This window comes from Chiloscyllium plagiosum, chromosome 40 (genome assembly GCF_004010195.1).
Source record: "Chiloscyllium plagiosum isolate BGI_BamShark_2017 chromosome 40, ASM401019v2, whole genome shotgun sequence".
Taxonomy (NCBI): domain Eukaryota; kingdom Metazoa; phylum Chordata; class Chondrichthyes; order Orectolobiformes; family Hemiscylliidae; genus Chiloscyllium; species Chiloscyllium plagiosum.
Window position 1 is genome coordinate 6543984 of NC_057749.1, and position 15050 is coordinate 6559033.

A 15050-nucleotide genomic window follows, 5' to 3' on the forward strand; every position below is an offset into this window, starting at 1 on the left:
CCTTATAGAGTTTACAAAATTATGAGGGGCATGGATAGGATAAGTAAACAAAGTCTTTTCCCTGGGGTCGTGGAGTCCAGAACTAGAGGGCATAGGTTTAGGGTGAGAGGGGAAAGTTTTAAAAGAGACCTAAGGGGCAACGTTTTCATGCAGAGGGTGGTACGTGTTTGGAATGAGCTGCCAGAGGAAGTGGTGGAGGCTGGTACAATTGCAACGTTTAAGAGGCATTTGGATGAGTATATGAACAGGAAGGGTTTGGAGGGATATGGGCCGGATGCTGGCAGGTGGGACTAGATTGGGTTGGGATATCTGGTCGGCATAGACGGTTTGGACCGAAGGGTCTGTTTCCATGCTGTACATCTCTGACTCTATAACCACCCTATCCACACGTGATGCAAACTTCAAAGAATTCTGTAGCTGAAGCCCTAGGTCCCTCTGTTTTACAACACTACCCAGGGCCCTACTTTTAATCATATTAAGTCCTGCCATTGTTTGTTTTAGCAAAATACAATACCAAATTTTCTCCAAATTAAACTCCATCTGCCACTCTTCAGCCCATTAACCCAATTTTGTTTTTAAATTATTAACCACCAGCAGTAAATCACTCCCATTGTAGTCAGTTAGAAACTTACAGGCAAACCATCATAAGTGTGTGAAGAGTCGGGAGAGACGCTACCATTGTGCCACAAAACCTGGCTGGGGTCTGCTTTTTATTTAAATGAACCTGTTCAAAGATACTTTTACACACCTCTGGAGCAAGCGGGACTTGAACCCAAGCCTCCTGGCTCAGGAAGTAGGAGCACTACCACTATGCCACAACAGCCCTTTGGGTCAACTCTATTTTATTTTTGTTAATCTGTCTGTTCGGATGTGTTATGACATGTCCGGAGAGCAGTGGAGCTAACCTCGGTCTCCTGGGTCAGAGGTAGGGACTCTACCACAAGAGCCTCATGGGTCTGCTTTTTTTTTTAAAACATATATCTGGAAGTGTTATCACACACATCCGAATGACTTTCTCGCCACCAAATCACCATGACGTTTTTTTATTTTAACTATTAATTATCACCAGTAATCATTTGTGTATCCAATTAGATATTTACAAGCAAACCCTATTTTGGGCAACATAAGTTGTCAAAAGTGAAGGTGGGGGCAGCATGGATGGAGAGCATTTTGGGCCCTTGAGACTCCCTTGTTATATGTTGTTTTAACTTCACCTGATTTTTCGAGTCAATGTCCAGGGATATTATTACATACCTCTGGAGCAGATGGGTGTGGATCCCGGGGGGGTCTAGGTCAGGGGTAGAGATGCTACCACTGCACCACAAGAGAGCCCCTGGGTTTGCTTTGTTTTTGTGAGTTATGTTTTATTATTCATTTTTTTTTCCACCACCAGTAAAACACCCATGTAGTTAATGAAACAATTATAAGCTCCGTAACAGGCACTGCTGTCATTTAAAAAAAAGTGAACAGGGGTTAGGGAAAGAAGGAGGGGACTAAATCTGGGGCCATTTAATAAAGGGCTCAGGTAATGAGTTCCAACTGGTCAGCCCTTGCCTGTTACCAAGGAAACTCATCCTCAATGAGCACCATAGGGAGATTAATTAGTGATTCTCCATTGGCCTTGTAGAGGTTATCATCGTCACTATAATGAATTTATCCCTGCTGCTTAACTTGCCCCATTTGTTATAGACCAGACCAGATCCCGTCAAAATATGTTAAGAAAGTAGCCTAGACCATCGCTTTTTTCTTATCTTAAAGGCAAATTTGAGGTGCTGTCTTCCACATGCAACTTGTTTGGTTAAACTACCAACATTAAGCAAAACACAATTTATTAAAACATTATAGTTAAAATACAACAAAAGAAAGAGAAACGTGGAATAACTTAATTCTATTGGCTATCTTAACAGAAAAATAGGTTATTTTACTCCTAAACATTAACTGTTCCAATATAGCAACGTCCTCATAAGCACACCCTAAGCAAAAGGCAAATTCAGATACAGATTGTCACATGCAGTTCTTCAATCCAGGTGGAAAGAACATCAAAAGAAAGAGAGAGAGCCAGGACAGATTCACTGCCTTCCAACCCTGCTGAGACCCCAGCAACAATGGCTGAAAACTAACTAAAAATACTGGATCAATGTGAGCTCGACCACACCCATTCAGGCTGCCTCTATTGTTCCAACTTTAAAAAAGAATCATGGCCTCACAAGTTGTTTATCTTGTCGTGGACTACTTGCCATCTGTAACCCAGTCTATCTCAAAATGTAACCAGGACAAAACACACCTCTTAAAACCATAATATCATCACACACCCAATAGTAGCCATGCTTCTTTTCTTGTTAAGAACAGTCTTTCAGTTGTTATTGTTATGAATTTAGAATTGGTGGAGTGTCAAGGAATGGCCTCAGCAAACTGAGTTATGATTCATGCTGTGTTTTATGAAAGCCTAGTCAGAACATTTTAAAAAAAAAGTTCCCCTTTTACTTAAAAGGAGTTTTGCTCTTCACATTGTAGGAAGGAGACACTTTGATTTGGAGGCATTACAATGAAGGGTCAGTAGATTGGTCTCTTGGATGAGAGTATGCAAAGATTGGGCCAAAGTTTAGTACTGCAATGAGAAGGAATAGTTTCACTTCAAAATAGTTGGAACCCGTGTACCCCAGAGATTTTTGGATGCTTCATCACTGAGTAAATTTAAGGCTGAAGGAGATGGATTATTCGCCTCCCAGTCCATATTTAAGTCAGAGGAAGGGTAAACTAGCAGTGAGGGTCCATATTCAATTTGATATGGTTTGACTGGGAAGCTCAGGACTCAAGATTTTGTACAAGCTGAACTACTTGGGAAGTTCTAGATACTTCTGGTGGTCTGGATGGCCATGCATGCTGGAACTGCCTACTGTTGGAGATGCGTTTTGGGAGCTTGAGCTGCAGCTAGGGAGACACTATAGTACATTCATGAGGTTGAGAGATTTGTGCATGACATACTTCAGGATGTGGTCACCACACGTGCAGGCACCGAGGGAATGGGTGACCACCAGACAGAAGAAGGGGATCAGGCAGGGAATGAAGATATCTCCTGAGAGCATTTCAATTGTGAGCTATTTCTTGGTGAGAGTGATGGTTCCTCCATGGAACAGCAGGTGCCAAGACCATAGCACTGTTAGTGGTCCAGCTGCTCGTGCCCAGATCGGAAGTACTGTAGAAGGTCAGTAGTGGTGGAGGATTCGTTAGTGAGGGAATAGACAGAGGCTTTTGATGGACTCCAGGGTATTCAGTTGCCTTCTGGCTGCTAGGGTCAAGGACGGCAGGGAATGTCTGCAGGGCACTTTGACAGGGGAGGATGAACAGTCAGAGATCATAGTATACTTTGGAGCTAATAACATAGGAAGAGAGAGAAAACAAGAGTTCTTGAAAGCAGGCTGTAAAGAGTTAAGTAGGAAATTGAAAAGCCAGACATCAAAGACAGTCACCTTCAGATTACTCCCGGTGCCACACAAGAATAGAATAATAAAGAAATGCTTAAATCATGTTTGGCTGGAGAATTGGTGAAGGAGGGAGTGCTTTAGATTTTTAAGGGCTTGGATCTGTTACTATTTGTGAATGTAACTATGCCACAGCAGTTGTGGAGGGAATAGTGAGAGTAAGGGCAAATATGTTCTCCATAAGAACAAAGTGTGTGACCAAGACTAGAGAACCCTGGATGTCAAGGGACATAAAGGATATAATTAAGGAAAAGGAGAAATGTATGGCAAGTACTGAGACCTCAATACGGCATAGTTTCTGAAAGTGCAGGAGCAGGGATCATAATAAATAAATTACAAATGAAAAGAGAATATATGAGAAACAATTATTGGGTGGAATAAAATAAAGGAAAACCCAAATGATTGTTTTAAATAAAGAAAGAGCAATATAATAACTAGGGAAAGAGTAGGGCTCATTATGGACCAGAGAGGTAATGTGTATTTGGAGCTAGTCATCAATGAATATATTGTATCAGTCTTCACAATGAAAAAGGACAATGCAGATATAGCTACCAGGATGGGGAACTGTGAAATATTTGAAGAAATTAACAGAGTTTTTTTGATGAGGTAACAAACAAGGTTGATGAAGGGGGAGCAGTAGATGTTGTCTGTATGGACTTCAGCAAAGTGTTCAACAAGGTTCCGTATGGTAGACTGGTGAGCAATGTTAGATCGCATGGGATCCAGGCAGAGCCAACCAACTGGCTTCAGACTTAGCTCGAAGGGAGGAGAAAGTGGGGATGATAGAGTTACTGCTTTTCAGACTGCAGCCCTCTGACCATCAGTGTCAGCCCTCTGACCATAAGGGTCAGTGCTGGGTCAACTATCTTTCATCATTTATATAGGGGAACCTCGATTATCCGAACATGATGGGCGGGTACTATTTCGTTCGGATAATCAATTATATGGTTAATCGATTAAATGCCTTTCCGCTAGGGCTCCGAGTTTTTAACAGTCTGCTCCTCCTTCAGGCGACTGCAGGAGCACACAGTTCACAGGGCCCTGCCCCCAACCCTGTGCAATACCGCCCCTCCACTCCCAACACTACCTCCCCACCCTGACCTCCACTCCCAACGCTGTCCAACACCGCCCCATCCCCACCACTTCCCGCTGCCATCCAACACCGCCCCTTAACCCCAACCCCGCCCAACTCAGCCCTTCCACCCCATAACCCCGCCCAACACAGCTCCCAACAACACCCGGCCCCAACTCCGTCCAACCCTGTCCACCCCCTGCCCCTCTCCGGGACAGCTGGACTGTACACCAAAACCAACAAGACTGCTGCAGCTGCCTTTGTGGGGTAAGTCTCCAAATAGCATGCACACACACACACACCCCTTTTTACTGCAACTTTTTGACAGGTTCCACCTTTGCCCTGTACAGGACAATGTTGGAGAGATTATCTGGGGAAGGAGGGTTTAGGGTACATCCCCTGTGTAGGACTCTATGGAAAGGTGGGGAGAGAGAGAGGTCGGACACTCAGTCATTTGGAGACAGTGCCTGTTTAATCACTTTAAACAAAAGACACGATCACTGTTGGAAACAAGTCTTTGATGTCATGTTTCCATCGGAACCTCGAGATCTGCTTTGGATAATCCAATTTTTGGATAATTGGTATTCAGATCATCGAGGTTCCCCTTGTATAAAGAATTTGGATGTGAATATAGGAGGTATGGTTCACAAGTTTACAGATAACAACAAAATAGTGTTGTAGTGGATGATAAAGAAGGTTATCTCAGAGTACAATAGGACCTTCATCAGCAGGGCCAATGAATCATGGAGTGGCAGATGGAGTTGTGAGTTGTTGCATTTTGGTAAGGCAAACCAGCACAAGATATACATAGTTAATGGTAGGCCCTTGGGGAATGTTGTCGAACAAAAAGACCTTGGGGTGCAAGTGTGTAGTTCCTTGATAATGGGGTCACAGGAAAAGCATAGAGTCATAGAGATGTACAGCGTGGAAACAGACCCTTCGGTCCAACCAATCCATGCTGACCAGATATCCCAAACCAATCTAGTCCCACCTGCCAGCACTCGGCCCATATCCCTCCGAACCCTTCCAATTCATATACCCATCCAAATGCCTCTTAAATGTTGCAATTGTACCAGCCTCCACCAAAGTTGCCCCTTAGGTCTCTTTTATATCTTTCCCCTCTCACCCTAAACCTATGCCCTCTAGTTCTGGACTCCCCGATCCCAGGGAAAAGACTTTGCCAATATACCCTATCCATGCCCCTCATCATTTTGTAAACCTATAAGGTCACCCTTCAGCCTCCGAGGCTCCACGGAAAACAGCCCCAGCCTGTTCAGCCTCTCCTATAGCTCAAGCCCTTTCAAGTTTCACAACATCTTTCCGATAGGAAGGAGACCAGAATTGCACGCAATATTCCAACAGTGGCCTAACCAATGTTCTGTACAGCAGCAACTCCTGTACTCAATACTCTGATCAAAGAATGCATTTGGTATGCTTGCCTTCACTGATCGGAACATTGAGTAGTGGATTTGGGATGTCACGTTGCAGCTATACAAGATCTTGTTGAGGACCACTTTTCGAACGCTGTGCACAATTCTGGTCACCCTTCTATGGGAAGGGTCTTGTTAAACTTGAGAGAGTACAGAAAAGATTGACGAGGTTGTTGCTGGAACAGGAGGGTTTGAGCTGTAGGGAGAGGCTGGGGCTTTTCGTCCCTCGAGCCTCGGAGGCTGAGGGGTGAACTTGTAGAGGCTTACTAAATCATGAGGGGCATGGATGGGGTAATAGTCAAGGTCTTTTTCCTCAGGTGGAGGAATCCAAAACTAGAGGGTATAGGCTTCAGGTGAGGGGGGGGAAAGGTTTTAAAAAAGGACTGGAGAGGTTACTTTTACACGCAGAGGGTGGTATGTGGATGTGTGGAATGAGCTGCCAGAGGAAGTGGTGGAGGCTGGTACAATTACAGCATTTAAAAGGCATCTGGATGGGGACATGAATAGGAAGGGTTTAGAAGGATATGGGCCAAATGCTGGCAAATGAGACTAGGTCAGATTGGGGCGCCTGGTCAGCATGGTCTGTTTCCATGCTGTATGACTCTATTGATACGAGTTGGCTTTGAAACCTAAAAAGTGGATAAATTTGCAGGTCTGGATGAGATGAATTCCAGGCTGTTGAGGGAAGAGATATATGGAGTCTGGGCAGTAACTTTCAAGTTACAATATGTCTGCACTTGTTCCTGCAGCTCAGTTTGCCAGGTCTTTTTCTGCAGTTCGCTTACTTTCCTCAGAACATGTTTAACAATTCCAGTATAACGACCAAAGATCAGTTACCAGAAGCTTGTCATGAATCAAAAACATTTCGACATTATGGAGGTTAAAGGCTGAATGTTCGCCGTGGGGTGGCACGTGTGGTGAAAGGGTTAAAATTGTGTCCCAATACATGTGTGAATCTAACCGAAAATGGAAGGTGTCGCTTAGTCCCGTGTGAATCTTATTATACACCTTCCCGTGTGAATCTTCTTATCTGTATGTAACCAGAATGGAATGTGTTTTTTAGCCTTGCTCTGCTGTTCACATGAATGTTTATATCTGGAAAAGAGTATATCAGCTGGAAAAGTCTCCAGTTCGGTAGAGTCTGCTCCGGGGTTACGTTTAACCGCCGAGCGTGGGTTGTTGGCAACCGCTCTACGAGAACTGACGGCTCCCAGTTCCGGTAACACGTAGAGTGAGTATAAACCAGACCCGTTGTAAGTACGAGACCTGGTTGTGGCGACGCTGCGGGGAATAAAACACTTATATTCTAGCAGACTCGCCTCTTGGCTGTTTGTTCTGTGTCAGACTACTTTCCTGCGAGCCTGGTCCTTGACCTTGAGAATTTTTTAAAACAGCACGGTAGCTCAGTGGTTAGCACTGCTGCCTCACAGCATCAGGGTCCCAGTTTTGATTCCACCCTCAGGCGACTGTCTGTGTGGAGTTTGCACATTCTCCCCGTGTCTGCGTGGGTTTCCTCCCACAGTCCAGAAATGTGCAAGTCAGGTGAATTGGCCATGCTAAATTGTCTATGGTGTTAGGTGCATTCTACAGAGGGAAATGGGTCTGGGCAAGTTACTCTTCGGAGGGTCGGTGTGGACTTGTTGGGTCGAAGAGCCTGTTTCCATACTGGAGGGAATCTAAACAAAGTCAGGAAAATTCATGACTCCTTGAATTCAGTTTGGTTAAAAAAAAAGGTTAAAAAAAGGGCCAGATTTTTATTTCGAGGTAGTTGGAAGGGTGGGTTAGATGGAGTTGGACCTACTGTCCCTTGGAAATGGTGCTCAGACAACAGAGAGGACTGACAAAGGTCAAGACAGACACTTTATATAAGGCCCTTCTTTCTGCCCTGGAACTTTATCCCGTTATATTAAAAACAGACTGAACTTCCAACCCTCATTCCTGTCCTCCACTCACACACACTCCAGTGTTACAGACCAGCATCTCTCTCCATATGCTGAGCTTTTCCAGCAATTTCTACTTTTATTTCTGACTTACAGCATCCACAGTTCTTTCAGTTTGATGGTTTCACAGATCTTATCCACCTTTATGTATATTTGTGTCTACTTCTAACAATTCCTTCATATTTGTAAAACTCATTAGTTATGTTTCAGACTCCTAAGAAAAATAAGTTGCTTCTGATAGAAGCATTTTAAATGTGGGGCCACTCCTGTGAAATACACCTGACCCCCTGTACCACTGACCAAAATGGAAGCCACTTAGGGTTCAGGTTTGGGATTTCAGTATCGATGCACCTGGGCAATTTTGGTGAAGTCATAAAGTTTCTCTGTCTCCAGTGAAAATTCAGACCAAATAATCAACATTTCAAAAAGTGGGAACATAACAGCATAAAATAGACAGGCATATTCTCGAGGCAACATAGAAGTGATGGATGAAATGGTAAACTGGATTATTGAGTCAAAATTAAAATTGCAAACCAATACCCCATTCCTACATTACAGGGACTGATGTATGCATAGATTTAATGATTTACATGAGCACCCAACCCAGGTAAGGACTGTGACTATGACAGTTTGTTTCATAGAATCCCTACAGTGCAGAAGCAGGCCATTTAGCCCATCGAGTCCACACCAACCCTCTGAAGTGTATCTCACTCAGACGCTCCCGATACCCCTACCCTCCATGTCGAATCCACCCAGCCTGAACATCCTTGGGCACTATGGGCAATTTAGCTTGGCCAGTCCACCTAACCCGCATGTCTTTGGACTGTGGGAGGAAGTGGGTTCATTTAGGTGGAAACCCAAGCAGACATGGGGAGAACGTGCAAACTCCACACAGACAGTTGCCCGAGGGTGGACTCGAACCTGGCTCCTTGGCACTGTGAGTGCTAACTACTGAACCACCGTACTTATCTTAATATCTTTTCCTTTGAGTATCTTTTGGTGTTGAATTTATTCAAGGGTCGCCATGATTGCTGTGGGCTTAGGAGTGTTTGTAGTCACTTACCTGTCCATTTAGAGCTAAAAATGACATTTGTTAATCATTTATTAATATTTCAAACATGTGTCTCCATCCCACTGATTGCTCAGCTGTCTGGTCTGGCGCAAAATGTTGGCCTTTAAACTTCAATGTGGATGGCTGCCAGCGCAGGCTGTTGCCTTCTCTACCCCAATGAAGCCACCTGAGAATAAGCCATTGTTCCTGCCCCTGGTGACATCTGCTCTTTATTGAAGGGTCCCTGGACACAATGATTGCAAGCTTTGCAGATGTCAACCCCCCGATCCCATGATGCATTGTGAGCAGCTGACTGCTCCACCTCAGCTTTCCCCACCGAAACAGATGGGAAGCAAGCAACTGATCTGAAGCAACACATCCGATATCCAGGCAGCGAGTTCTTGCTGCTAACATGGTTACTTTAAATGTTTTGAAGCATTTATCTTTCAATATTGTCTTTTTTCTTACATTCATAGTTCTTACAGGGCACAACTGATTTTTTTTTTCCCTTCTTTTCAATGACAGAGAAGGTTGTTGAGAGATCATCGGTTGTCAAGGAGATTTCACAGTGCAGGCGATTGTTCGCAGGCCCTTTTTCTTCACTTATTACCAGCCCCCTCTGGCAGAATGGAGGACCGAGGCCTAGTCAGAACACAGACTTGTCTCTGAATTTCAGCGCAAATGGTGAGTGAGCCTCATCGTTTTACTCACTGCTCTTGCACTTCCTTTGAACTTTCAAATGTCGAAATGGGGTTTTTCACTACGTTTTCGATGCCCCGAACAACCCATTCGTCAAATTCATTCTGTGTGCGAAAGGACATTGAAAATGTGAAATTATCAATAAGTGGCCAACCTCCACAGTTATTAATTGTCTTTTATAACAAATATATTTTGTGTCTATGTGCGACGTCAGCTACTTCTTTTCTGATATAGGATATTTTCTGCATGGTAATTGTTGATGTCTGTTTTATAGAAAGGTGAAGTTGCCATTGTTTCACCAGACCATACAGCTGATCTCATGAGAAAGAATGAGACGGCAGGTGGTGGTTTAACTGCGACCAAAGATGTGTCAGTTAGGTAGATTTGCCATGCTAAATTACCCCTTAATCTCCAGGAATGTGTGGGTTAGGTAGATTGGCCATTCTAAATTTCCCCTTTGTCTCCAGGGATGTGTAGGTTAGGTAGGTTGGCCATGTTAAATTGCCCCATAGTGCCCAGGGACGTGTAAATTAGATGGATTGGCCATGCTAAATTGCCCCATAGTGTCCAGGAATGGAAAGGTTAGGTGGATTGGCCATGCTAAATTACCCATATTGCCCAGGGATGTGTACGTTAGGTGGGCTAGCCCTGGGAAATGCAAGGTAACAAGGATAGGTTCGAGGATTGGGTCTGGGTGGGATGCTGTTTGGAGGGCTGGTGTGGAGACGATGGGCTGACTGGCCTGCTTCCACACTGTAGGGATTCTATAACCTGAGGATCTCCATGACACAGGTGAGAGGAAAGGTTCAGAATGCAGGACCTTAGTGATAACTTCAGCCAAAGTGGGAATTGAACCTGTTCGATTGGCAACACTCTGCATAAAACATTAGCCATCCAGCCAACTGAGCTAACCGATCCTTTACCTTGCTTCATCCCACATGCCTGCTCCACCATTTAATATGATCAGATCTGAATGAATGTTTCAATATCGTTTATCAACATTATCCCCATAACCTTTTACGCTGTTGGTAATCAGAAATCTATGAAACTTTCTTTTATATTCAAGTTCTCTCAAAATAAATTAAAAGCAGGGATATACTTCTGAGGCTGTATGAGGCTCTGGTCAGGGTACTTTTGGATATTGTGTGCAGTTTTGGGCCCCATATCTCAGGAAGGATGTACTGACCCTGGAGCGTGTTCAGAAGAGGTTCATGAGAATGGTCCCAGGAATGAAAATCTTAATGTGTGAGGAAAGTTTGAGGACTTTGGGTCTGTATTCGATGGAGTTTAGAAGGATGAGGAGGGATCTAATAGAAACATACAGAATACCGAATAGCCCGGACAGAGTGGATGTTGGGAAGATGTTTCATTGGTAGGAGAGACTAGGATCCAAGGGCACAGCCTTAGAGTAAAGGGAAGACCTTTTAAAACAGAGATAAGGAGAAACTTATTTAGCCAGAGAGTGGCAAATCTACGGAATTCATTGCCACAGTGGGCTGTGGAGGCCAGGTCATTGAATATATTTAATACTGAGATAGATAGGTTTGTAATTGTCAAGTGATCAAGGGTTATGGGGAGAAAACAGGAGAATGGGGTTGAGAAACTCACCAACCTTGATTGAATGGCAGAGCAGACCCGATGGACCAAATGGCCTAATTTCTGCCCCTATGTTTAATGGTCTTATGGTCTAAAAATACTGAAAGACTAAACTTTTGCTTCTAAGCTGGAGATTTCCAAGGATTCACAAGCCTCTGAATAAAAATGGTTCTCTTTGTGTCAGTGGCATCCACCTTATTTTTAAATTGTGCTCCCTGGTTTGAGACTCCTCAATGAGAGCAAACACTTCACCAGCACCTACCCTGACTATTTATTACATTTTTTTTAGGTTTCAATGAGATCACTTCTCATTCTACAACCCTCCAGAGAATATAGACCCAGTTTATCCAATCTCTCTTCATAGGCCAGTCACCCCATCCTGGGATTGACTCCAGTGAACCTTTGATGCAGTCCCTCATATATAACATGCATATATAGTGTAACTTGCACCTGGTTGCTATCACACAATCAATGACACCTTACTTAAGGGAAGAGCTTCTTCTCATTGGGTGACCAGGTAATTTTCCCGAACTGCACTAGATAAAGCAGGCCCTGTAGGTCCCATGTAAGTGGAGGATGTGCTAGTGAATCTACTCGATGGCGACTAGGAGTTCAGTCAGCACACACACAACATGATGTCAATGGTGGTTGCCTGAAGATTGAAATCCAGAGGCTTGACTTCAGCCCACGCAAAGTGTTTGTGAGGCCCCTCCCACTAGATGCCATCTGTTCCACTTCAGAGAGGGACAGGACTGGGCACTGTCTGGACTTTGGTGCTGGTGCAGGGCAGAGACTCAGAAATAGGGGAAGGGGAGAGCTTGTGACCCCAACAATTGTTTCTATGAGCCCAAAAAGGGGTTTGGGGGGCGGGGGGGGGGGGTCAGCTTTTGTTTTGGTAAACACTAGACTTGCTTTTAAATTTTACTTTTGTGGCAACCCCCTTAGAATCCCTACAGTGTGCAAACAGGCCATTTGGCCCAACAAGTCCACCTGACCCTCTGAAAAGTATCCCACCCAGACCCTTCCCCTACCCTATTACTCCGAATTTCCCCTGACTAATGCATCTTAACCTACACATCCCTGGACACCACGGGCAATTTAGCATGGTCAATTCACCTAACCTGCACATCTTTGGACTGTGGGAGGAAACCAGAGTACTTAGGAGGAAACACATGCAGACACGGGGAGAATGTGCAAACTCCACGCAGCCAGTTGCCTGAGGCTGGAATTGAACCTGGTTCCCTGGCGCTGTGAGGCAGCAGTGCTGCCCACTGAGCCACTGTGCCCTTTTTCTTTGGGAATTTCGAGGTCCCATATCAATAATGGCGTGTCATAGGTATTAATTCTTTAATTCTTGCAAAGTTACAGGTTATATTTCCTATTATCTGTGTTTACTTCCTTCTCGTGAAATTTTTCAAGCATGCTTAATACATTAAATTCCTCTCTGCAGTATTTAACTATACTTGTAATATTCTAAAATAAAACCTGTACTGCATCCTGGGAGGAGAATGAGCTAAGCAATGAGCTAGAGGTGGTGCCTGAACAAATTGGTATTGAAGTTTGTTATTTTACAGCTATTTTCTAATATTAAATTCATTATATTTTCTATTACTAATCTTATTATTTTTTCTAATATAAATGAGTTTCTCCATTTGATACGTGAAAATAATAATGACTGCAGAAGACAATAAAAGCAAAACAGTGTTAAAGCAGCAATGTCACACTCATTATATAGGAACCTTCATCTCTTATAGAGAACTTATAAAAGAAAAAGATTAAGTCACCATAGTCTTAGAGGATAAGGCTGCTCTATCATTAGAGGGAGATGGCTGGTGGTGGGTTAATCTGAGAGTCACCATCTCAGGCGAGGGAAGAGGTTGAGAAGGAGAGTTCTTTGTGGTACCCTCAGCCATTGTGGGAATTGGACTCCTGCTGTAGGCATCACAAACCAGCCATCCAATACAAAAAAGTAGCCTTGCATTTCAACCATGGGTTTCATGACCTGAGGACATCCTAAAGTGCTTACAGCCAATTCATTACATTTGAAGGAGAGGAGGCCTGAGGTGAAATTCCACCTACTCCCCAAAGATGTATCCCACTATCTCCAAACAGGTCGATTAGAAAGCATCTAGAACTGGTGTGAATGGTTAGAGTCATAGAGTCATAGAGATATACAGCATGGAAACAGACCCTTTCGTTCAACCCGTCCATGCCGACCAGATATCCCAACCCAATCTAGTCCCACCTGCCAGCACCCGGCCCATGTCCCTCCAAACCCTTCCTATTCATATACCCATCCAAATGCCTCTTAAATGTTGCAATTGTACCAGCCTCCACCACTTCCTCTGGCAGCTCATTCCATACACGTACCACCCTCTGTGTGAAAAATATGCCCCTTAGGTCTCTTTTATATCTTTCCCCTCTCACCCTAAACCTATGCCCTCTTGTTCTGGACTCCCCAAACCCAGGGAAAAAAACTTTGTCTATTTACCCTAAAATAATCCTTTGTCTATTTACCTTATAATTGCCCCTCATAATCTTGTAAACCTCTATAAGGTCACCCCTCAGCATCTGACACTCCAGGGAAAACAGCCCCAGCCTGTTGAGCCTCTCTCTATAGCTCAAATCCTCCAACCCTGGCAACATCCTTGTAAATCTTTTCTGAACCCTTTCAAGTTTCACAACATCTGTCCGATAGGAAGGAGACCAGAATTGCACGCAATATTCCAACAGTGGCCGAACCGCAACATGACCTCCCAACTCCTGTACTCAATACTCTGACCACTAAACAAAAGTGTACCAAATGCCTTCTTCACTATCCTATCTACCTGTGACTCCACTTTCAAGAAGCAATGAACCTGCGCTCCAAGTTTTCTGTGTTCAGCAACACTCTCTAGGACCTTACCTTTGAGTGTATATGTCCTGCTAAGATTTGCTTTTCCAAAATGTAGCACCTCACATTTATCTGAATTAAACTCCATCTGCCACTTCTCTGCCCATTGGCCCATCTGGTCAAGATACTGTTGTAATCTGAGGTAATCCTCTTCGCTGTCCACTACACCTCCAATTTTGGTATCGTCTGCAAACTTACTAACTGTAACTCTTATGCTCGCATCCAAACCATTTATGTAAACGATAAAACGTAGAGGACCCAGCACCGATCCTTGTGGCACTCCACTGGTCACAGGTCTCCAGTCTGAAAAACTACCCTCCACCACTACCCTCTGTCTTCTACCTTTGAGCGAGTTCTGTATCCAAATGGCTAGTTCTCCCTGTATTCCGTGAGATCTAACCTTGCTAATCTGTCCCATGGGGAACCTTGTCGAACGTCTTACTGAAATTCATATAGATCACATCTACCGCTCTGCCCTCATCAATCCTCTTTGTTACTTCCTCAAAATACTCAATCAAATTTGTGAGACTTGATTTCACATGCACAAAGCCATGTTGACTATCCCTAATCAGTCCTTGCCTTTCCAAATACATGTCGAACGTCTTACTGAAATTCATATAGATCACATCTACCGCTCTGCCCTCATCAATCCTCTTTGTTACTTCCTCAAAATACTCAATCAAATTTGTGAGACTTGATTTCACATGCACAAAGCCATGTTGACTATCCCTAATCAGTCCTTGCCTTTCCAAATACATGTCCATCCTGTCCCTCAGGATTCCCTCCAACAACTTGCCCACCACCAATGTCAGGCTCATTGGTCTATAGTTCCCTGACTTGTCCTTACCACCCTTCTTAAACAGCGGCACCACGTTAACCAACCTCCA

General features: G+C 44.0%; 1 protein-coding gene across 10 annotated transcripts in view; it reads left to right on the forward strand.

The window, feature by feature from the left end:
• LOC122542474 (protein mono-ADP-ribosyltransferase PARP6) overlaps positions 1-15050 on the forward strand; it is a 157152-nt gene that overhangs the window by 18755 nt on the left and 123347 nt on the right. For all 10 annotated transcript variants that reach the window (XR_006309808.1, XR_006309809.1, XM_043680211.1 and 7 more), the window contains exon 2: positions 9501-9659. Coding sequence is in view for 8 of the 10 variants with exons in the window: in XM_043680211.1 (XP_043536146.1) it covers positions 9657-9659 (3 nt within the window). In the remaining 2 variants the exon portion in view is untranslated. The remainder of the gene's footprint in view (positions 1-9500; positions 9660-15050) is intronic.